General features: G+C 37.3%; 1 protein-coding gene across 4 annotated transcripts in view; it reads left to right on the top strand.

Annotated features, from left to right (window-relative positions):
• Nucleotides 1-352: 352 nt before the first annotated feature.
• The window catches only part of KRAS (KRAS proto-oncogene, GTPase), a 40,865-nt gene continuing 16,475 nt past the window's right edge, over nt 353-24,742 (top strand). Inside the window, exons 1-4 of one of the 4 annotated variants that reach the window (XM_047067429.1) lie at nt 353-506; nt 4,353-4,474; nt 22,390-22,568; nt 24,079-24,238. In XM_047067429.1, the coding sequence (XP_046923385.1) occupies nt 4,364-4,474; nt 22,390-22,568; nt 24,079-24,238 (450 nt within the window). In that variant the 5' untranslated portion in view covers nt 353-506; nt 4,353-4,363. The remainder of the gene's footprint in view (nt 507-4,352; nt 4,475-22,389; nt 22,569-24,078; nt 24,239-24,742) is intronic. The other 3 variants (XM_047067428.1, XM_047067427.1, XM_047067426.1) reach the window with 3 other exon arrangements.

The raw sequence follows: 24,742 nt of genomic DNA, 5'->3' as shown, positions 1-24,742 counted from the left end.
GTCCGGCGGTGCCTCCTCCCCGCCCCGCCGAGGCGCCGCCCAGACCCCCCTGCTCGGCCGGCCCGGCTCCCCCACCCACCGCCGCCCGCCACCCCCTTCCCCCACCGGCCCGGCCCCCGCTGCTCCGCCGCCGGCCCGGCCCCCTCCTTCTCCCCGGCGGCGCTCGCAGGCTCCCTCGCTTCCCTCTTCCCACACCGCCCTCAGCGGCTCCCTCCCCGCACGCCGGTCTGAAGAGGAATCGAGCGCCGCGCGCATCGATAGCTCTGCGCTCTGCCCTCTGCGGCCGCCCGGCCCCGAACTCATCGGTGAGCTCGGAGCTCGATTTCCCTAGGCGGCGGCCGCGGCGGCGGAGGCACAGCGGCGGCGGCGGTGGCGGCGGCGGCGGTGGCGGCTGCCCGGCCAGTACTCCCGGCCCCCGCCATTTCGGACTGGGAGCGAGCGCAGCGCAGGCACTGAAGGCGGCGGCGGGGGCCAGAGGCTCGGCGGCTCCCAGGTGCGGGAGAGAGGTATGGAGCGGACCACCCCTCCTGGGCCCCTGCCCCGGTCCCGACCCTCCTCGCCGGCGCCGGGCGGGGCCGGCGGCGAGTGAATGAATTAGGGGTCCCCGGAGGGGCGGGGAGGGGGCGCGGGTGCTGAGCCCCAGCGGGCGGGCGGACGGGGTGGGGGTGGCTGCAGGGGGAGGCACGGGGACGCGGCGACGCGGGGAATGAGGAATGGGCGGTGCGGGGCTGAGGAGGGTGAGGCTAGAGGCGGCCGCCGCTTGTGCTGCTTCCTGGACGGGGAACCCCTTCCTTCCTCCTCCCCGAGAGCCTCGGCTGGAGGCGGCCGGGGAGAAACTCGCGGGCTGGGCGGGCTGCCCCTCGGGGCGGTCGGGTGCGGTGGAGGTTACTCCCGATGCGCTCCAATCTCCCCTCCCCCTCGTCGTCCTTCCCTCTCTCTGTCTGTCTCTTCTCTCCCTTCGCTCCCGCACCTCTTCCTCCCTTCCCAGCACTAGGCTGCCTCGTTACTGCCTTCTCTGCTGCATCTAGCATCTCTAGGACGAAGGTATAAACTTCTCCCTCGAGCGCAGACTGGACGGATAGTGGTCCTTAACAGTGTGTAGGGGGGTATATGAGTAATAGGGGAGGTCACGTTTTGGAAGAGCCTAGGAGAGTGCTTAGAGACCACTGTTTGTGGTTATTGTGTTTGGAAAAAATGCATCTGCAGCCGAGTTCCTGACTGCTCCCCTCCCCCATGTATGGGCTGTGACATTACTGTGGCCACAAAGGAGGAGGTGGAGGTAGAGATGGTGGTGGAAGAACAGGTGGCCAACACCCTACAACGTAAAGCCTGTGACTTAAGTGAAAAGGAAAAGTTAATCCCAGAAGGTCTGTTTTGCTTTGTCAAGTTAAAACACACTCAGAAAACCCGCAGAGCTGAAGCAGGGCTTTTTCCTTGCTAGTTGAGTGTAGACAGCAATAGCTACAATCACACTTAAAGTTTAATTTGCCTGTTCTTGTCCTTTCTCCTATTCTTGTAGATTACCCTCATCCTTACAAATTTGACCCCCATCCCAAGAGTTATTACAGTACTCCTAAATAGCACTCACACATTTTTTTTTTTTTTTGGACTGACTTGCCAGAGGAGTTAATTGTAGCAATCTTCCAGCCAACTGCCCGAAATACTCTTAGGCATGTGCATGCTGTAGCTGAAGTCCTAAACTGGCTCTCTTAAATCTTGACGTTTATCAAAACAAGGGTTAAGAACAGGAAGGCATTTTCTAATTTTTACACAATATACATATTTTATTGGTAATGGGAAAAAATCATTTAAAAGGAAATTACAAAGGGAAAAATTCTATTCCTAATCATCATCTTAGAATCAACCATATGAGTGATGTCACTCTTAGGTGACTAAGGTCCAAAATGCTGACTCGGCCAGTCTGCAGTGGTAGACTATAGACATCAAATATGGTTGATATCAGTACTGTTTACTTTGTTACTTTTTAGCCATCCACAGGCATACTTGATTTTAAGAGACCATAGATGAGAGGATAATTCAGGTTTCTGACAAAATTGAATTTTTTTCCCCCTTAACAAAATGTTGGGTTCTGGTCCCACTTCCACCCCTTCATAGCTATTTTAGCTTTGGGTGAAGGGGCTCTGTTTTGCTTATGATCTTCAGTAAGACTCCTTGGGAACACAGTTCTCTCTAGTGGATTTAAATATTATTTGGTTTCTAAAATCAATTCAGGGATATTTTTTTTTTTTTTCCAGAAACAACAGCTACACAAACATGTATACCAGAAGGTGTGTGTGTGTCTCAGAATTCACACAGCTAAGCTCTAATCCGGTGTCTGCCCACAGTATCTCCTAGACTAGCAAACTTTTTAGTTGCAAGGACACCTTATACTCTCGAAAATTATTGAAGGTCCCAATATAGGATATGTCTATGTGTACCATAGTACAAATGAGAATTTAAAAAATTGATTAATGCATTATAAATAGAAATAATAAGCCTATTACTTGGTAACATAATAGCATTTTCATGAAAACTATTTTTCAAAACAAACAGGAACATTAGAATAGTGGCATTGTTTCACGTTTTTGCTAATCTCTTTAACTATATTGCTTAATAGAAGACATCTGCATATCTGCTTATGCGCTCACTCTATTGTGATCCTATTTGGAAAACTACCTTTGTTAAAGAATAAGAGTGGAAGGGGTAAATAACGTTGTAGTAGTAGTAATATTATTAGTATTATTAGTTTTGATCTCTTGGACCCCCAGAAAGTTTGAGGAATGCTGCTGGATTCCTGGACCGCAGTTTGAGAACTACTGTTCTAGCCTATCCAAATTGTTTTAGGGGGTAGGGTAGGCAGGGAGCTAGAGTATACATTTTGGTGTGATTCTCCTCATTGTTCCCCATTCCTTATGGCCTATATTTGGAATAAAAAGTGGGAGCAAACAGGATAAGATGCATGCTTGTAGAGGTTCCCAAGGTGGCCCTAGACAAGAACAAGGCTAGGCGGCACAGAGTAGGCCAGGGGCTGTACTATAACATTCTGTACTATAACAGTTGTCTAGGCTAACTGTTCTTTGCGAGAGGGCTCAGGAATAGCTAAGGAGGCGGTTAGTATGTTACCATTTGGAAACCATATTATCTTTTTTGGGGGGTGGGGGAGTGCCTATTTGGATAATTCTTGGTCTTCAGTTAATAGGATTCTGCATGTACGTATAGTGTTTATATTTGCACATTCATTAGTTTAGAACTACCTATCCTATCATTACTGCTTATTTGCTGCCATTCTTTCTGCAGTTCATTCCTTATTTTTAATAACATGTAGTTATTGGGGGAAAGGAGGTAAAATTAAATAATTTTATTTCAAGAAGTTTGAAACAGCTGATTAAAAAATATTTTTGGTCTTGTACTCTCAGCCTTCCAAGTTGCCAATATTTATTTCAACTGTTGGAAGACTATGTACAGTAGCAGGGAGTAAAAGTCACCGAGAAGTATTCACTTACAGCTTTTAAAATACCTCTCGTTAAAAGCAGTGCTTACCTTTAAATTTTGTATGATTATATTTTTCTGGTGTGGAGTGCTATTTTTCAGCACTAATGTATGATTATATATGTGACAGATGATGAAATCATCCATACTGAATGGTTCAAAGTTCTTGAAGTTCTTTTAGTTTTTACATCATTATTTTCCCCAGCGGATATCTTACAGATTGAAATGTTGCCAAATCTGCTTCAGTGTCTTGGTTTTTATTTCTCCACTACACAGTCCAGTTTTATTTGACAGTCTTCCCTTCACCCCACATCTGACTCTTGCTCACTCTCCAGGAGAGCTGCTGTGATGATGCTTTGAAAGGTTTTCCATAGTTGTGGGCTCCAACTAAGGCCCTCAGCATATCCACTTGTAACTCTTAGGGGCCAGAGTCAACTAGGAACAGCGTAGAGGTAGCTGTCAAGGAGCTTTGTGTGGGTGTGTCCACGGGTATAGACATTTGTACTGAGTAAAGTCATGGCATGTTCCTTTGAGAGCCATTAACTGCTACAGAACAGCAGACTGGCTGTTTAGATAGAGCAACCTGAGTATAAGATAAAAGAACTTTGTACTCTGAATGCATTTTTCTCAGATGTTGATGGGGGAGTTTGTAAGCAAAGTGCAATTCATTACAGCACTCACTTATCTGTAGTCAACTGAAGTTTTCATCATTGAATTTTGTGAGGCATTTTGAAGTAATTTTGTATACAAAGGTGAATTTGCGTTAAAAGGTATTGGTAGAGTGGGTTATATTAACCTCATGTTCTAATTTATATTAGCCACATGTTCTAATTTAGTCACATTTTCATTATTTTTATTATAAGGCCTGCTGAAAATGACTGAATATAAACTTGTGGTAGTTGGAGCTGGTGGCGTAGGCAAGAGTGCCTTGACGATACAGCTAATTCAGAATCACTTTGTGGATGAATATGATCCTACAATAGAGGTAAATTTTGTTTTAACATTATGCATATTGATTTGTGCAGGCCCATTCTTTGGGTACAAAGAAAGGGTTTCTCTGATCATTTTTTGTGACTACGCATTATGGGGCAATTATACTGAAAATGATTTTACGAAGTTTTCTAAAATGTACTTGGGTTCCATGGCTTTATTGTGAAGTTATATATGTAACCAGAGATATGGAGGGCTTTTCTTCTCTCTAGAGAATATTAAGATACATAACGTACACTCTATGTTAGTATATGTGCTTTTTGATTATAAGTGTATTTCAGAGTTTTATGAGAGGGTAAAAATGTGAATTTACGTCTTACCTTATAGTCATTAAAAAAAATGTGGCTGTTTTGTGTTTTGTTTGTTTTGCTATTTTTATGTCATGTGTAGAAGTTACAGTTGAATTGTACTGGGAAAATGTAATCATTTGATGGTTGGCTTTTAACAAACACTTAATTAGTGGTTTTCTTTTCACATTGAAGTAGTGGAGAACCTACAGCTACTGATAAATTTTAAAATGCTCATTTTTTGTGTATTTATATCTGTATCTATATCAGGTCGTATAGAAGGGTACCACATCCAATCCTTACCTTTTTTTTTTTTTTTAATTTTTTAATGTTTATTCTTGAGAGAGAGAGAGAGAGCATGAGTGGGGAAGGGGCAGAGAGAGAGGGAGACACAAAATCCAAAGCAGGCTCCAGGCTCTGAGCTGTTGGCACAGAGCCTGATGCAGGGCTTGAACCCACAAACTGCGAGATCATAACCTGAGCTGAAGTCAGATGCTCAATCGACTGAGCCACCCAGGCGCCCCATCCAATCCTTACCTTCTTTCACAGCTCTCTTTTAATTTACTCAAGGAAATTTTAGAATTGCTTTTATTACAAATTGATTAATGAATATTTTTAAAATTAATTTCATGAAAAATTGCCAAAATATAGGCCAAGAGCAAAATAATAGAATAAAGGCCTGCAAGAGACCTTGAGAGAGGTCATGGAGTATTCCTACTGCCTTCTGGCAGCACTATACTCAAATTATCTCAAGCAGATAAGGATTTATTTAATCCTAAAGACCTACAGGAGGGGATGGCACATAACTGTCCTTGTTCACTCACTTCCAAAATGTAATTATGAGCATATTTTATACATAATCTGAATATTCATGTTAACTGTAACATCAGTGGAGATGGAAATGAATGTATCACCTCGTCTTTGAAATAGACTTACGCTGTTAGATTATTTCTTAGACTTCTTTACCCCATGTTAGGCAGTCCTAATCCCTTAGCTTTCTATTCTGGATCTGCAGATCATACCAGTTTTTTAATCAGCTCTGAAAAATTTCCCAGTACTTAGTCTCTGAGTCCCTGGCTGTGGAATCTAGAACAGGTTAAGATGTCCTGGTAAGGGACTGTGCCGTGTGATGTGTTCAAGAAACACTTTGACTGCATTGAGGTAGATTCTGAGGGCATTGGTGGCCTTGGCAAGATGTTTATGCACTTAGAACTTTGAGGATTGATTAGATAACTTCATGAGGAAAATGTCAAATATTTTTGGTACCGCAGAAGAGAAAAGGAGAAATAATGCTTATTTGCAAAGATTTGATTTAAACTGAGCCAGCTTTTATTTGGCACAAGTAAAGGGGAAGAGTCTAACTGAAGTGGACCACCTATATAGTAGTCTTCTATATTTTCTCTTGACAAGTTAGTTCAGTGCTGTATGATGGTTTGATTGTGTTTTCTCTTTTTCTTCGAGGAGATTAAATAGTTCACTCAATTCTAAAACCAAGTTTACTTGACATACTCCATTTAAATCAGAGGTAAAAGGAAGTTTTAATAGAATTCAGGTTAAACACGGAAGTTTTCCTGGGATTTTGGAAGATGATTTTAGCAGAAGTGCCCTCCATCTTCTCTGAAAATCTGAGGAATTCCATTACACTCTGTTTCCTGTCAGAGGTCATGAATGTTGTACTAGATAATGTGGTAAAACATGTTAGGAAGCCTTTCTGTCAAAATTGTTAAAGTATGATATAAATCTAAAATAAATAAAACCAAAAATTCTCTATTTTGGATGAAAGTAGAAAAAGTTTATAAATTCAAACCCATAATTCTGATTATGATTTCTGCCAAACCAGAAGACTTAACTCTGGGAAGCATTGATTACCTGTGAACTTTGAAACTTTGACATTCCCTCCTGAGGTTAGCCATCTGGGGAAAGCTATCTGAGATTGTCTCTTGTCTCCCAAATTACAAATTAAATTCTTGGAGTAGTTCATATACAAGAAAGACAAGATAATTTAGTAGCTTATTTTAATAAATAGTAGTTAAGCAAAAATGCTGACTTGGTATTTTTGTAAAAAGTTAAAAAGGAGATGTGGGGATATCACTACTGCAGTTAGGATTTGATTGGTGAATAATGTAGGTCAGAGAGAAAATGAGACAGGACATGGACTGCACATTTGGAATTCTCATTTGTTTTCCTGCACTAAAACAAATGGAAATAAATTTTAAAAAAATTAAAGAATACCATATTCTGGTGGTTTAGAATTTACAAAGATTTATACTAGAAGAAGAAGAAGAAGAAGAAGAAGAAGAAGAAGAAGAAGAAGAAGGTGGTCATTGATTCATTTTATAGATAAAAATGGTCTCTGAGAGGTTGTAATTTGCCTGAGGATACTTAGCTAGTAAGTAATGGAATTTTAAGTTTTCTGAGACCAAGTTAAGTGAGATTTCCACTGTACCCTTGTATATAACTTTAAAAATGAAAAATTAGTCTTTAAGCTAGGAAGATATTTAATATTGGAGGCTGATTCAGATTTATCAATATACCAAAATTTGAACTTAGCACACTATCCAATGGCATCTTAATGGCAGTGATATGACATAGAATTAGACAGTTGTGATGCAGAGAGTACATTTGTATTTGAGGCTATGCACATGATAATTAACTTTACTGTTCTGAAACATTTTACCTTTATCTTGTGTGAAGTTCACCAAAGAGTTCCAGAGATAATGAAGTCATTGTTAGTGATACAGGAATATTAAAAAGTCAAAGCAATTTCCAAGCACAATACCAGGCTAGAAATAACATAAGCTTTTATAGTTTAGAGATCACTTTTATCAAAACACATTCTCTAAAATGTGTTTTCTAAGGTAAAATTTGGTAGAAGGAGAAAAATCTTGTTTTAAAAAAAAAAAGAGTAGTTATAGACATTGAGATCAGAATGATCATTTGATCGATTAGCAAATATATATTATGTGTCTACTGGATATAATATGCTAGTAAAAATAGATGTAGAGAGAAGTATTTTTTCCAGGCTGTAATTCATTGACATTTCCATTCTTCTGTTAATGTGACACTTGGAATTCAGTCTAAGTATTATGCCCTGCTTTGGATGAAGGTTTCCTACTCAGGAAGATGGATTCATGATTGGGTTGATTTGTTCTATCTTTAGAGCTCTGAGCTGTGGAGTATTTATTCACCAAGAGTTATCAGTTTTTCTATTTTTCTATTTTTTAATATTTTTTCTATTTTTTATATTAATTACAGAATTTATTTTATTTGCTGAATAAGGCATTATAGAGAGAACATTTATAACATTAAGCCAATATTGAAGAGTGGTGTGGGAAAAGCGTTGGATAATGTTGTCGACTGTTATTTTTCTGGTTTTATACATATGTATCAGGAGTTATCAATGAGGGGTGGGTGACTTGCTTCCCAGGGGACATTTGGCAATACCTAGAGATATTTTTGGTTGTCACAACTTGAGAAGGGGGACTGCTCCTGGCATCTGTGATCTAGAGGTGGAGGCAGAGATGCTGTTAAACTTCCTACAGTGCAGAGACAGCTCCCACAGCAAATTATCTGGCTCCAAGTGACAGAAGTGCTGAGGTTGAGACACTCCCATGTGTTAAAGATCTCTTTGTCAAATTCAAGTCTCTGAATAAGATTTACGTTAGATATACTAACATAACACAGATTCAAACTTTACCTTTTCTAAACTAATAGTGTATTAGCTTATTCTAGTTTTCTGTTAAAACGTTTTTAAAATAAGGTAGACAGCAATTTTGTACGTGCATTTTTCTTCAGAGCTTTGGCCAGCTTTCCCCCTTTTCAAGTGAGTGCCCTCTACTGGTCAATTTATTCACCTTCATTATAAATAACAATGAAATACCAACTTTATTTTTAATTTTTCCTGTTTAAACTGTGGGCAAAATCAATTTATAACCATGTAACTTTTATTTATTATTTTTTAAATAAATAAAATTTAATTTTTTAAAAGGTCACTTTTTCTTTTTTGGGGGGAGAGAGAGTGAGAGAACGAGCATGAGTGGGAGAGAGGGTCAGAGAGAGAGAATCTTAAGCAGTCTCCACATTCCATGTGGAGCCGGACATGGGGCTTGATCCCATGACCCTGGGATCATGACCTGAGCTGAAATCAAGAGTTGGACGCTCAACCATCCGAGCCACCCAGGTGCCCCGTAATTTTTTTTAAGTCTTATTTTATATGATTAATTTTTTAAAGTTTAAAATATCACCTTTATTCTCTGCTAATATTAAGACTACTGTGTGGATGAGTTAGGTTTCACTAATGAAATATGTAGGTGAATTATTTTTAACTAAGAAAGGAAATGTGGCAGTGAAGGAGAAAATAGGGTGGTCGGTTGTTAACACTGATGTTACTTTGAGGGAGTAAAAAGTGGCACTTTAACTCTGAATTTCTTCACGTACACAGGAGCTACACTACAGTTCAAAGCCTAGTGATGTGCTACATGGGTATTAAGGGCATTTGTAAAGTGGTGAACTGTGAAAGTTCACATTTTGTAGATTTTTATAGTACTGGGGAATAGTTGTGAGCACCTGATTTTTAAAATAAAGTAACATAAAATTCAGGCTCTGTTTAGGTCAATTTAAGAATAAATATTTACTTAATAATAATAACTGCTTATTTAGATGTTAATGTTAAAAATTATCAGATATGTTTTATTCCAACTTTTTTTGGTCCAACAACTGGATTTTTATAAATACAAAGCTTTACAGATATACAGTGAAAGTTGGTAATGGAAGTAAGTGAAAGGAAAAAAATGTTTTTATGATTTGACATCTCTTAAGATTCTGTTCTTAACAATGCACCTAATTCCTTAGTTCCATGATTATTGTTCAGTGCCCACTCTGTACCATGCAGGCTTCCTTGGGGCTGGAGATACATTGAGCAAAAGGGACCAGATCTCGCTGCCTTCATGAAGCTTATTGGTCTTAGATCTATTTTGAAGAGCAGTGCTTCTAGATAATGATCCTCATTCTGTTTAATTTAGAGCTTTAATTTAAGCTTTGTGCTTTAGGAGGGCATTAGATTTCTTGCATCTCTTTTAACTATATTGTCAAAGAGTGCATAGGTTTATGGAATAGTTGTAATCTTAATAGAATTAGTATAAATGGGTAGTAAAAATAAAATATTTGAGAGGATTAAGTAGGGACACAGTGCTTATGTTAGGTAATTTTTCAACTTCTTATTTTGAAATTTTTCAGACTGTGGGAAAGTAGCACAATGAATACCTGTTACCCTTAAACAGGCTACATTGATTTGGTTAAGGTGATGTCTATCAGTTTTCTCTCTGTAAAGGTATCTTCTTTTTCTTTAATATGTACCCTGTGGGGAGATGCTTTGAGACTATAAGTATCCTATTCTCCCAACATACTTGCACTCAGTGGGATATAGCATCCACTGATAATTCTTGCCAGAATAAATTACTACCATAGTGGTTGCAAAATAGTAGATCATCTTATAACCCTATTATTACTTCTACATTTATTAGTTGACAATCTACCATAAATAAGGGCTCTCTCTTTTCTCTTCTGTCTCCTTATTTGTTTTTTTCTTATTTGTATTAGTGTGGATGCCTGGATTCTTTTTTTATTCAATGTGTTAAAGTCTACTACTGTAGTTATTTGTTTTGATCTCAACTTTGTTTTTGATATGGCCAGTGGAATCCCTTTCAAGTTGGCCTCTGTATCCATTGACATGTCTCTTATAAGATTCTGAGGTCTTCATTTTCTGGCACAGTGTGCTAGGTTCACCTTGTACTTTCCTGTCTTCAGTGTGGATTCAGCCATTTGTCCAAAGTGTCCTAATTCCTTTTAGTGCGGAGTGGTACTTAGAAATTAAGACCTAGATGTTGGAGTGGCGTCTGGCTGACTCAGTTGGTAGAGCATGCAACTCTTGATCCTTGGGGTCAGAGTTTGAGCCCCACGTTGAGAATAGAGATTACTTAAAAAAAAAAAAAAAAAGACCTAGATGTTAGGTATTATTTATTGCTGCTGGGGTGTCACTGCTTCTAGACCCTTCTGAGGAATATATTTATTTAAAAATCATGAGTTCATTCTTCCTCACCTTCCTCCGTTAATTTTATTTCTCCCATGGTGAGAGGTTCTGTTTCTACCTTGTATAAATTTTACTGTTTTCTATATCCGACAGCTGTTGAAATAATACCAATCTTAAATCCTGGTTCTTGCAGTATTATTATTTTGGGGGTGGGGGTAGAGAGAGGGGGCAGAGGATCTGAAGCAAGCTCTGCACTGACAGGCTGACAGCAGTGAGACTGATGTGGGGCTCAAACTCAACGAACCGTGAGATCATGACCTGAGCCAAAGTCGGGCGCTCAACCAACTGAGCCACCCTGGTGCCCCTCTTGCAGTATTATTTTAAGTAAAACAGGTTGAGTGAATTAACATTAGGTTAGCTTTTATATTTGTGGTATTGGGATTAAATATTTTTCTCCATTGAGAAAAGTAGGATCCTTTTTGTTTTCAAACTATCTTAAACCATTTAGGAAAACATTTAGGAAAAGATGGAGCAGTTTGGGTACATGAAAATTAAGACATCATTAACAAAAATACACGGAAACCTGAGAAAAGTATTTGCATCATATATCAATCAGGAAGCTCTCATATATAAATTAGAAAAAAAGCAAACACCCAATCGGAATAAAAAGAGGCTAAGGATATAAATAGCCAACCTATCCATCAAAAATAAATAAAGTAAAATGAATGACATAGATACCTCATTAATATAGAAATACAAGTTCAAACAATAAATAATATTTTTTACTTTGATATTGGCTAAGATTATAATGTTAGGGGTGCTGGGAAGAGTGCGTAGGCAAGCGTATGTACTCCTTATGAGGTAGTGGAGTGTACCTTGTTATAAACTTCCTGGAGGTCAGTTTGGCAGTATGTATCAAAATGTAAACTGCATGTTCTTTGACTAAGTAGTTTCTCCTCTAGGAATTTATCCCAAGGATTCGATTGGATAAATGTTTAAGGTGTATAATACATGGTAATGTTTATTGCAGTGTTGTTTATGATTTTTAAAAGTGGAAATAATCTACAGGTTACCAGTAGGGAATGGGTAAAATAAATTATGGTATATCTATACAAATTGTATTATACAGTTGTCAAAAAGATTAGGTAGATCTGTATGTACTGTCATTGAAAATTACCCATTGTGTAAATGAAAGCTGCATCATAGTATATTGTATAGAGTGTGATTCCATATAGTATGTAAAAGCAATGTGGATATGTATAGAAAATGTGGTAGGAGTTAAGCCAGACTCATTCTCTGTAATATTTGGTTTTTTAAAATGAGCATATACTAGAGAGGGGAAAATAAATATTCATTTTTGAGGGAGAAAAGTCACTAACATGGTGGATACCTTTAAATTACTTCATAATTTACTTTCTTTTTTTTAAAAGATTCAACACATTGGATAATGCAGATGTATCTTGGATAATGAAATTGGTACTAGGCCAGTTAAAGAATAGCTGAGAGATATATAATACAGAACATGAAAATTATATTGGCATTTGTAATTATTAAGATTGGATCTGTGATTGGTCCTGCTTCACATTCTGTCCTTGGCATCAAGTGATAATTTATGGCAAGATGCCACATGACTTCAATAGATTACAGGTGTATGCTTATTGTATCTTTATTTTCAAAATCTGTTACGCAAATTTTCCTTGAGTTTATTCAGATTTTTGAACCAGCTTTATCTCTTGGAAGTAGTGCACCTTTTATTCTCTCTAGTCTTAAGCTAAGATTCAACATTCTCATCATTTTAAGTATTCCTCACTTAGTAGAAAAACGTTTGTTTTCTTTATTTTTACTTGTAATCAATCAATGTCTTAATCAAAAATTCTGTTATGAGAACCCTAATCAAAACAGAGATCCTTTGTCATCTTCAGAGTTTTAGCTTTCCTTCCCTGGAGCTTGCCCCAGCTCGATTATATGTATTTTGAAATACGGTGACCAGTTTTGCAAAAAGTAGTCCAAGTGTAGATGTTCAGTGATCTTATAAAAACAGGATACTGCTGTTGCCATATAGTTCCTAGTAGCCAGTGGCCTGCCCCCTGACCTTTTTGGCCTATAATAGCATGTGTAATGTAATCTATAAAAGCATATAGTTACCCTTTTTATGGCACTTTTCATTTTATAGAGGAGTTTCATAGTTTTTAATCCTAACCTGTATACAAAGTCCTGTATGTTACTATTTACCTACTTTTACTGCTGAAGGACAATGGCTTAGAGTATGTGAGTATGTGAGACATTAGGTAGTTTGTCGACACTCACACTAGAACTTAGTGAAGTTCCGTGGCTGCCCATAGCCTAGCCTATTTCTGGCCTAGATTTCTGTCCTGAGCATCAGATCTCTATATCAAGCTGCCTCCGGGTCAAACCCATAAGCGTAGGGAATTTGACATGCCCCAGATTGAACTCATCTTTTCCTCTAGTCTTCCCCTTCGGTTCCTATGCCCAGTCAGTAAACTGCCATTAAAAAAATTGAGATATTATTCATACAGCCTAAAATTCATCCTTTTAAAATATACAGTTCAGTGGTTTTTAGTATATTCACGAAGTTATATGACCATAACATTTTTGTCACCCCAAAAAGAAGCCCAATACCCATTAGCCGTCACTCCTTAGTCCCTTCTCCTGCTAGCTGCTGGCCACAACTAATTTACTTTCTCTGTGGATTTTCCTATTCTGAATATTTCATAAAACCGGAATCATACAATATGTGGCCTTTTGTGTTTGGGCTTCTTTCGTGTAGTGTAATGTTTTCAAGGTCCATCCATGTTATCACATGGTTCAATACTTTATTCCTTTTTATGGCTGAATAATATTCTGTTGTGTGGATATTACCATACTTTGTTAATCAATTAGTTCATGGGCATTTAGATTGTTTCCTCTTTTTGGCTATTTTGAATAATGTTGCTGTAAACATTGGTGTACACTTTTGTGTGTGAATATATATTTTCAGTTCTCTTGGGTATATACCTAGAAGTAGAATTGCTGAGTCATGTGGTATCTTTATGTTTAACTGTTTGAACAGCTGTCAGACTCTTCCACAGTGGTTGCAATATTTACATTCCCACCAGCAATGTATGAGGGTAGTTCTGCCAATTTTACCCATTAAATAGTTCTCAAAACTATTTAGTCTTCTCCATCTATACTGTTGTTTCTGTCTTCAGGTTCTGTCATTTCTTGTAATAGTTTCTTAATACTCCTAGCCTCCAACCTGGTTCCTTTCTATAATTTTTCATAATCTAATAGTGAACCTGCTAAATCTGATCTTCCTTTCTACTTAAAAACCTTCTAGTAATTTAGTATAAGATAGAGTTCAAAATTCCTTGATGTGGCAGACAAGACCCTCCATAAGCTGACCTCTTGATTGTGGAGTTTCACTTCTACTTACCAGTAATTCCTCTAAGTTAAAGTTGTATTGAACATCTTTGTTCCATGTACTCAACATAGTGTTTCATGTTTCTTTTTTTTTAATTTTTTTTTTCAACGTTTATTTATTTTGGGGACAGAGAGAGACAGAGCATGAACGGGGGAGGGGCAGAGAGAGAGGGAGACACAGGATCGGAAGCAGGCTCCAGGCTCTGAGCCATCAGCCCAGAGCCCGACACGGGGCTCGAACTCACGGACCGCGAGATCGTGACCTGGCTGAAGTCGGACGCTTAACCGACTGCGCCACCCAGGCGCCCCAGTGTTTCATGTTTCTATGCATTCTCTGCTCCTTGCTGCCTGGAGCCGCTGGTCTTTCTTAATTCATACAAGCAGAGTTGATCTCTTCTTCCTGTGTGCCACCATTGTGCTTTGTCCAGCACATGGCATTGCATTTATTTCACTGAGTTTTAATTGTCTGTATATCATATCTCTTCTAGCAGTCCTAGCTCTTTGAGGTCCAAAATTTTAGAATTCCTGGCATAATATATGATACTTACTAGATATTTTTGTAAGTGTCCCTAGGATGCAAGAGAGAATCAAGTGGGTAGGTGGGAATGAGCTCATAAGCCTGTGTTTATATCTCTCAAATTCCATGTTTCTTCCCTACTATAATTCCAACGTACTAGGCAGTTATACAGGATTTTAGCTGTCTTTGAGAACTAGCTTTCTATAACAATCTTTGATGGCTTATAACCAGTAGTGTGGACCACATTATTCTATGATGGATGCAAATAATCTTTTGGAAGAGTAGCAAAATACTTGAGCATTAAAGGAGTAAAAGCGAGTTTCTCATTTTTTCCTATAGATGTTATTTAGTAGTATGTGAAAAGTACTTATGGTACTTAACGCATTAAGAAAACCTTATTAAACATTTCAAGGGGCGCCTGGGCGGCTCAGTCGGTTAAGCGTCCGACTTCAGCTCAGGTCATGATCTCGCGGTCTGTGGGTTCGAGCCCCGCGTCGGGCTCTGTGCTGACAGTTCAGAGCCTGGAGCCTGTTTCAGATTCTGTGTCTCCCTCTCTCTGACCTTCCCCCATTCATGCTCTGTCTCTCTCTGTCTCAAAAATAAATAAAGGTTAAAAAAAATTTTTTTCAAAAGTAAATCCCCAAATAATACTTTAGCTCACATTTTCAGCAGTCCTGTTCATGTTTACAAGAGCATCTGATGGAATCAGCAGCATGAAGAAGGAGATTAAATGGGTTAATGATTATAATATGCTTATCACAGTATCTGAATACTGTTTTGTTGTTGTTTACTATGGTGTCTTCCCATGTCAGGGGTTCACTGCCTGAGTTGGAAAACTAAATTGAGTGTGTTAAAAGGTGAACATACTGAGTAACTTGGTTACTATTAACTATAATAGAAAATTGACAAAGTGATGTCTTGGTCCATGAGTTTATCTCATCTTGAATGATTTAGTCTTAATTCTCAAATTCCTCTAATGGTTTTACAGATAAATTTCTATGCATAAAACAGCATTTAAAGGTGTTTTAACAAACTTGAAAACACTTTTAAAAAATTATACAAGTCAGTGCAAAAAAAAAGATGAAAATTCCAAGTGGGCAAAGGACACATGTGATGGGAGTAAATATGGAAATATGAAAAAATCCTATGTAACATTATTAGTCCTCAAAGAAATGGATATTAAAACAGTAAGAATTTTTAGCTTAATAAACGGACAGAAATTTAAAGAAAAATAAAAGTATAAAATCTATTGTTAGTGAGTGATGATGAAGCTGGTACACTCTTAATGTTGTATGGAAAATTTGATACTGAACACAATGTATGCACCAACCAGCTTTTTCATATCTTAACATTCTGCCACATTTGGTGTAGATCCTTTTTCTTTTTCAAGATACAAAACTTAATACAGTTAAAGGCCCCTGTGATCTCTGTAGTCTTACTCTCTTCCCTCCCATAAATGTTTTTAAATCTTTCTTATATATTGTTTTGTTTGTATTTTTACATTAAAGCTTTCATATTATATGAAAGTTGCTTGAATACATTTATTAAGAGTCTTGATATAATTTTAAAATTTACAACTTCATTGTTCTAATATAATTTACAGTATCTTAAACTTGTGCTTATTTGTAGAAGACTGTGTTATAGTGTGTGCATTTATTTACATTGAATGGATTCATTCATTTATTTAACAGACAGTACTGATTACCCACTGTATTCAAGACTTTACACATGAGGTGTATAGTGGTGAGCAGAGCAGATGTGTGCCCCAACCATTATGGATGGTATATAGATAGTAATTAAACAATTAAACAAAAAAAAAAACAGGGTTACAAATTATAATACATGCTGTGAAGGAAATACAGAGGTACTGAAGAAGTGGTAAGCCCTTTGGATTTTATTTTTAAAAAGGAAGGGATGCTATTAGAAGACTTTAAGCAAGCGAGTGACATGATTTAGCTGACATTTAAAAACGATCACTAGCTGCTCTGTGGAGAACATATCTTAAGAGTAACAATAGGGATCCCTGCTAGGAAGCAGTTGTAAGAAATTGCATGAGACCAAATAGTTGTCATGGACTAAGGGGATGGTAGTGGTGGTGGTCGATGCATATTTTGAAAACAGATAAATGGCATAAGGTTGTGAGTCAGTATTAAATGCCTATGTAATCTTTCTTTGTAAGACATCTTAGGATGCCATTTTAGGTATATGTCTATTTTCACTGTCATTAAAAAAAAATAAATAAACCCTTTTTCCTTAGCACATTTACCAGAAGGGGTATTATTTTGTCAAAGGCTGTGAACATTTGTATAGCTCTTGGTAAATATCGTAATTGCTTTCCAAAAGGATTGTGCCTGTTTATTGTTATCGCCAGATAACTACGATTAACTACTATCTATGATTAACTTTTTCCGGCATGGTAGATTTCATTTAGTATTTCAGTATTTCAGTAAATTAAAAAATAGCACTTTGGCCAGGAGTGAAGGGAAATATATGGAATAACTTTCGTTCATTTTATTATGTTGAATTAATTTAAGTGGCTTTATCCTCATTTGCAAAGGATGTTAGTAACCTATGTACCTGATATGAAAGTTTATTCTCTTTGAAAGGCTGGAAATAATACTCATGAAAAATGTAAAGTCTTCTGGCACCTGGCTGGCTCAGTTGGTAGAGCATGGGACCCTTGATCTCAGCAGGACCATGAGTTTGAGCCCCACACTGGACATAGAGCTTACTTTAAAAACAAAAAAGTAGGGGTGCCAGGGTGGCTCAGTTGGTTAAGCATCTGGCTCTTGGTTTTGGCTTAGGTCATGATCTCGTAGTTCTTGGGATCGAGCCCCTCATCAGGCTCTGTGCTGATAGCGCAGAGCCTGCTTGGGATTCTCTCTTTCCCTCTTTGTCTGCCCTCGCCCTGCTCCTGCATGTTCTTTCTCTCTCTCAAAATAAATAAATAAAACTTAAAAAAAAAGTAAAAATTTTGAAAAAAGTAAAGTCTTGATCTTTTTCTTGCTTCATTCTTAACTGGTTTCATTATAGAACCTATGTTTTTAAATTGGTTAGGCTTTGATAACTTGTACTTTTACAAAGTGGTGATTTTTTTTTTTATAGATGAAAAGAACAAATAATATTAGTTGAGAATACTTCAGATTTGTGAAGTTATTTTATTAGCTTAGAGCAGGGGTTGGTAAACTTTTCTCTAAAAGGGTCACATTGGCCTTTGTCGCATAATCTTTGCTTTTTTTTTTTTTTAATAACCATTTAAAAGCATAAAAACTATTCTTAGCTGGTGGGCCATGAAAAAACAGGTGGGCAGAATTTGGCCTGTGGGCCAGTAGTTTGCTGAACCCTTAGACTCTAATCTTGGGAAAGAGTCTTCATTGATGTAAATTTTTTCTACCTCCATATATTTCTTTTCTTATGGCTAACCTGAAGTTAGAACAAAATCTTTAGTATTTATATATCATTTTTGCTTGCTTTCTGCTTTGTATACTTCATCATTTAACACTTTGTTCTTAAGCTTCTGCCAAGTTGCACTGCCTTTTTATATAGCTCAGTGACTGATTGCACTTCTAAGGATGACTGTAGTTAAAATTAGCTTTGGAAATCCTGAATTTCTAACCTAAATCTATTATTTCTAATTAGGATATTCTACTCCATTGCACATAAGTAGGTTGTAGATTACTTTTTTCAGTAACTAAATGTGACTCCTAACTTTGCTGGCAATTTTGTTAGGGTTTAGAAGGGAAAAGATAATGGGAATGAAATACATCAGTGAATAGGGACTGCTTTTCCAGTTTCTCGGTCCCTTTGATGGAGTATTCATCAAAAATGCAAAATGTTTAAAAAATTTATAGATGGGAATCACTGAGGTACATCTTGGAGGAATTCTATATGGACAGATGGTGAGTAATCCCCCAGCCACACATTAGGTATAGATTTTGGGGGCTCCAGAAGACTATGGTCCTTAACTTTATTATTGGTAGAAATTTTTAGATGTGAAGACTAAGTAAACTTTCAACTCTAAGGTTAACCTAAGTTAGAATTGGTAAGTGAAGAATGTGAGGTGATAGCAATAGGTAAGGAAAGTCTTTCATCTGTAGCTACACCTGGGTAACGAACGGATTGACTAAGACACTGTACTTTACTCTCAATTCCTGCTCTTTCATCACATTTCAAAAATACTGGTTTTCAATTTATAATATACAGGAGTTCTTTCAAGTACTTAGTTAAGGGAATAGGCTTAAAAAATCCAACCAGATGTTCAAATCTTTAGTAAGAAGGTTCTTTCAATACCCATCCTGGGCACCTGGGTGGCTTAGTCAGTTAAGTGTCCATCAGCTTACGTCATGATCTCACAGTTTGTGGGTTCGAGCCCCACGTCAGGCTTTGTCCTGACAGCTCAGAGCCTGGAGCCTGCTTTGGATTCTCTGTCTCCCCCTCTCTCTGTTCCTCTCCTGCTCATGCTCTCTGTCTCTCAAAAATAAACATTTAAAAAAAAAAGGGGAGTGGCGCCTGGGTGGCTCAGTCGGTTGAGCGTCTGACTTTGGCTCAGGTCATGATCTCGCGGTCCGTCGGTTCGAGCCCCACGTCAGGCTCTGTGCTGACAGCTTGGAGCCTGGAGCCTGTTTCGGATTCTGTGTCTCCCTCTCTCTCTGACCCTCCCCCACTCATGCTCTGTCTGTCTGTCTGTCTCTCTCTCTCTGTCAAAAATAAATTAAAAAAAAAACATTAAAAAAAATCGATACCCCTCCTTTTTTTCTCTCTGAAGAGATAATTGATTTTATTATAGACAATTTGGAAAATATAGTTACTTTAAAAGATAACCATGACATCATAGTCTAATATGGTAGTCTTTCACACTTTTAAAATTGAAAGTCATAGGGAAAAAAAATTAAAAAACAAAAAAGGCTGGGGGTGCCTGGGTGGCTCAGTCGGTTGGGCGTCCAACTTCAGCTCAGGTCATGATCTCATGGTTCGTGAGTTTGAGCCCTGCGTCAGGCTCTGCTGGCAGCTCAGAGCCTGGAACCTGCTTCAGATTCTGTGTCTCCCTCTTTCTCTGCCCTTCCCTGCTCACTGTCTGTCTCTCTCAAAAATAAATAAACATTAAAAAAAATTTTAAATTAAAAATCATAGGGGTGCCTCATCTGGTTAAGCATCTGACTCTTGGTTTTTCAGCTCAGGTCATGATCTCACGGTTCATGAGCCCCACTAACAGCATGGAGCCTGCTTGGGATTCTCTCTCACCCTCTTTCTCTCTGCCCTCCCCCACTCGTACTGTCTCTTTCTCTCTCTCTCAAAATAAACAAATAAACTTAAAAAAAAAGATTTCAATGCATTAAGAAAAAATTAAAAGTCATAGAAAGGAATATGTTTAATGTAGCATCTAGTACCAGAAAAAAAGATAGGTATTTAGTTATCAAAAACATAGCCTTTTAACATTTTGGTGTATATATCACCAGTTTTAAAATAATACATACAGATACATGTATATAGATATATTCGTATATTTGGGATCATGCTACACATATATATCTTTGTGTTCTATAAAGAATTTTCAAATATTTTACCAAAAACATGATTTTTAATGACCATTCTTTTTCTTTAATGATAGAATGTCTATGTAGTAATTCATGAACTAAGGGCACTTTAATACTATAGCCCACATGTGGAACAATAAGAAACAATAAGTCCTTGGTTTACACTTTATACCCATTTTCAGCCCTCCCTCTTATTCCATGACTTCACCTTGCACCGTCCCTTTCCCTTTTTTTTTTTTTTTTAGTCCTATTTTGGCACAAAGTACATGAAGTCTTAAGTATTAATCAAAAGTCAGAGGAAAATAAAATTTTCATTTTAATATTCTATAATGTTATCTACTCCCTTTCCTTTATTCAGTCTTAGAGTTGCAAAATCTCTTTAAGATATTCATCTTTCTCCCTCCCTTTCTTGATGCCCCTTTTAATAGAGGCCCCACAGAATTTGCAGATAAAGCAGTCATGCTCTCTAGAGTTATCATAGTATCTATCTGGCTGTTAGATATTTCCAGGATTTCAGAAATGGATAAGTGCATCAAAATCCTCAGTACTGACCTTGCTCTTATGTATTCTTTTGACTGTTAAGTAAATAAATGCGTGACAATTATTTGTAAATTGATTTTTTTTGCCATTCTAAATCATCCTGAATAACAGAGTTGGTAGAGCTCTCCCATTTCTGTAATAATTATTTTCTTTAATAGAGCATTGCGGGGGGGGGGCACCTGGGTGGCTCAGTCAGTTAAGCATCCGACTTCAGCTCAGGTCATGCTCTCGCGGTTTGTGAGTTTGAGCCCCGCGTCGGGCTCTGTGCTGACAGCTCAGAGCCTGGAGCCTGCTTCGAATTCTGTGTCTCCCTCTCTCGCTGCCCCTCCCCCGTTCACACTCTGTCCTGTTTCTCTCTCTCTCTCTCTCTCACTCTCAAAAATAAACATTAAAAAAAATAATAGAATATTTGGGTCATTTTGTTAATAATATGAATACTTGCATTGTTGAATCTCTGTATAACACTTTTTTATAAATCTTTTTTTTAAATTGTGGTATGGTGTATGTGTCTTATATATAATAATATTTTATATATCATTGCAGCCATTCTTGAATGTACAATTCAGTGTCATTAAGTAAATTCACAATGTTGAGCAGCCATTAGCTCTGTTTCCAGAAGTTTTTCATCATCCCAAACTGAGACTCTGTGCCCATTAAACAATAAAATCCCCTCTCTCCGTGTCTGGTATAACCTCTATTCTACTCTTTGTCTCTGTGACTTTACCTATTTTAGGTATCTCATGTAAGTGGAATCATAGATATTTGCCTTTTTGTGTGGCTTATTTCACTTAACACAATGTTTTGCAAGTTTCTTTTATATTGTAACACATGTCAGAATTTCATTTCTTTTTATGGCTGAATAAAATTCCACTGTGTATATACTCTACGTTTTGGCTATTGTAAATAATGCTGTGATGAACATTGGCATACAAGTATCTGTTTGATTTCCTGCTTTAATTCTTTTGGTTATATATGTAGAAGCAGAATTGATGGATCATATGGTAATTCTGTTAAACTTGTTGAGGAACTGCCAAACTATTTTCCACAGTGGCTTCACCATTTTCCATTCCTACCAGCAATGTATAAAGTTTCCAGTTTCTCCACATCCTTGCTAACACTTGTTTTCCTTTCTTTTTTTTTTTTTAAATAATAACCATCCTGGGTGGTATCTAACTCTTGATTTTGGCTCAGGTCATGATCTCACGGTTTGGTTCATGGGATCAAACCCCACATCAGGCTGTTCGCTGACAGTGTGGAGCCTGCTTAGGATTCTCTTTCTCCCTCTCTCTTTGCCCCTCCCCTGCTCATGCTCTTTCTCTGAAAATAAATAAAGTTAAAAAAATAATAGCCATCCTAGTGGGTGTGAAATGGTAGCTCCTTGTGGTTTTGATTTGCATTTCCATAATGATGTGTTGAGCGTCTTTTCATGTGTGTAATGGCCATTGATGTATATTCTTCTGAGGAAGAAGGGCCCTTTGCCCAGTTTTGAATTGGGTTGTCTTTTTGTTGTTGAGTTGTGCATAACACCTTTTTAAAAGTAAAAGGTGCACCATAATAATCCAGACTGTGTTTCTCCCTTCTCAGGATTCCTACAGGAAACAAGTAGTAATTGATGGAGAAACCTGTCTCTTGGATATTCTCGACACAGCAGGTCAAGAGGAGTACAGTGCAATGAGGGACCAGTACATGAGGACTGGGGAGGGCTTTCTTTGTGTATTTGCCATAAATAATACTAAATCATTTGAAGATATTCACCACTATAGGTGGGTTTAAATTGATAATAAAATGACATTGAGGAGTAATTATTTATATCCTTCATTTCCTGAGTCTTTGCTGACTACCATCTGCTAATTATCTAATTTGAATTTTAAAATAATAATGAGGTAGGCATTATATCCCTGTTTTACAAATGAAGTTCTTGAGGATTAGAGCAGTTGAGTAACTTGTTCCAGATTGCTTAGATGGCAGTGCTGGAATTGAAACTTAGGCTTGTTTGACTTCAAAACCTGTGCTCTTAATCACTGTACACTAGGGTCACAAGCCTTAAGGTAGAGCCATGATAAAAATGAAAACGATCAACAAAAATACGAAAAGGTAATTGAGGTGGTACCACTCAAATAGCCTTAAAAATAATTGAGTATATTTGGTGTAGAATTTCTTGTGATTGGATAAACATTGGCTTTAGATAGTTAAGAAAAACAAACTGAAGCAGTGAAAGATTAAAATACTAGAAAAATTACACTTCATAAAGAATCTGACAAATCTGCATAAAATTGACTTCTTTAAAAGAATCATTGCATTAAATATAGTTTATATTCTATTGCTTTGAGGATGTCCAGTTTTCAAAAAAGTGCATATTAAACATCCCATTCATTAGCTATGTTTTATAACAGTGAGTTAGCCCAGTTAAGAGGTTTAACATTTTACCTAATACATTTCTTACAGCATGTTTTCCTTGTAGTCTGGTAATAGAGAAAAAGAAATTTGAGTGGGTGACAATGTTTTTGTAGAATAGTAAATAGGTGTCAATATGTTTGTTAAGCTATAAAGTTTACTTAGCTAATGAGTAGAGGAACTGGGAATCTGAACCAGTTCTAACTCTGTTGTCTTGCTTCTTCCTCCATGCTGTATCTTTGAAATTAACCCAAAATTGTGAAGGAATATAATTTTACCCCAAATTTAAAGTTTATGCAATCTTCTTGGAAAAAAAAAAACAAAAAAACCAAAAACCTTAGAAGGACTTTTAACAGAATAAACAGTATAGTAACATCAATGTTGTCCACGTAGAAATCAGAACCTTTCCACCTTGGTGGTCTCTTTTTTGAGAAAGGTATGTGACAATTAGGTCAGTATCGTAATTTATGTTTTTGTATAAACATTTTAAATTCTGTACATATACATTTAATAACATATACAGGATATGTTTCTAAGGTTATAATTTTAAAAATTAGGTATAGCACTTTTTTGGCTTAAAATTTTTCAATATTTTCTGTTTTATCATTGTGACCTACCTGCGTTTGAACCTATTAGATTGTAGTTTTCCTATATTTCTGGATATTTTATCTTTTAAGAGACACAGAAATTCTCTGTTTAAAATGGAGAAAAAAAATAACTAGATGAAGAAGCAAGGAAAATTTGGTGTGGTGGAAACTAGGAATTACATTAAATGTCTTCTTTCAGCCATATTTTATAAGAAAATTATGGACAATTTTTGAAAGATTTTTTTTTTGTTGTTACTAATGTCTCCACTGTAACTTTTTTTTTCCTTCCCAGAGAACAAATAAAAAGAGTTAAAGACTCTGAAGATGTACCTATGGTCCTAGTAGGAAATAAATGTGATTTGCCTTCTAGAACAGTAGATACGAAACAGGCTCAGGACTTAGCAAGAAGTTATGGAATTCCTTTTATTGAAACATCAGCAAAGACAAGACAGGTAAGTGAAATTGTAATCAATATGTAATATGATAATCAATATAGTAATCAGTATCTATTCTCTGCAAACTATATCAGATAATTTTAATCATTAATCATAATTTGCTAACGTATATTCTAGTAACATCATTTTGAGGGCAGGAGGGCAAGAGCATTGATAAATGTACATGCCTGATAGCATAACTGTTATATTATTTAATATAATTTAGTTTTTTCTTTCCATTATGCTAAAATAGGAAAAAAAAAAAACAATGTTTACTTGGTAAATGTTCTTTTAAGGGTATGAAAGGGCAGCATTTCTTAATCCAGTGTCCATGGTATTACTTTTGGCTTTGGTTTCTTTCCACATTGAACATTTCTCTTAAACTCAGCACATCTTACATTCAGCATTCAAGAAATGTGGGAATTTTTTTCAACTGTTATATTTATAAAGTCAAAGAACAGGGGAACAAATACTGAGTTTCCTATTTTAGAAGTGTTTTGAAGAGTATTAGGTCATGTGTTT

The sequence above is a fragment of the Lynx rufus genome, unplaced genomic scaffold (assembly GCF_022079265.1).
Source record: "Lynx rufus isolate CCGP_SWC_20201006 ecotype Redwood Valley unplaced genomic scaffold, mLynRuf1.p SCAF_7, whole genome shotgun sequence".
NCBI lineage: Eukaryota > Metazoa > Chordata > Mammalia > Carnivora > Felidae > Lynx > Lynx rufus.
This window is presented reverse-complemented; position numbering and strand designations above follow the sequence as displayed.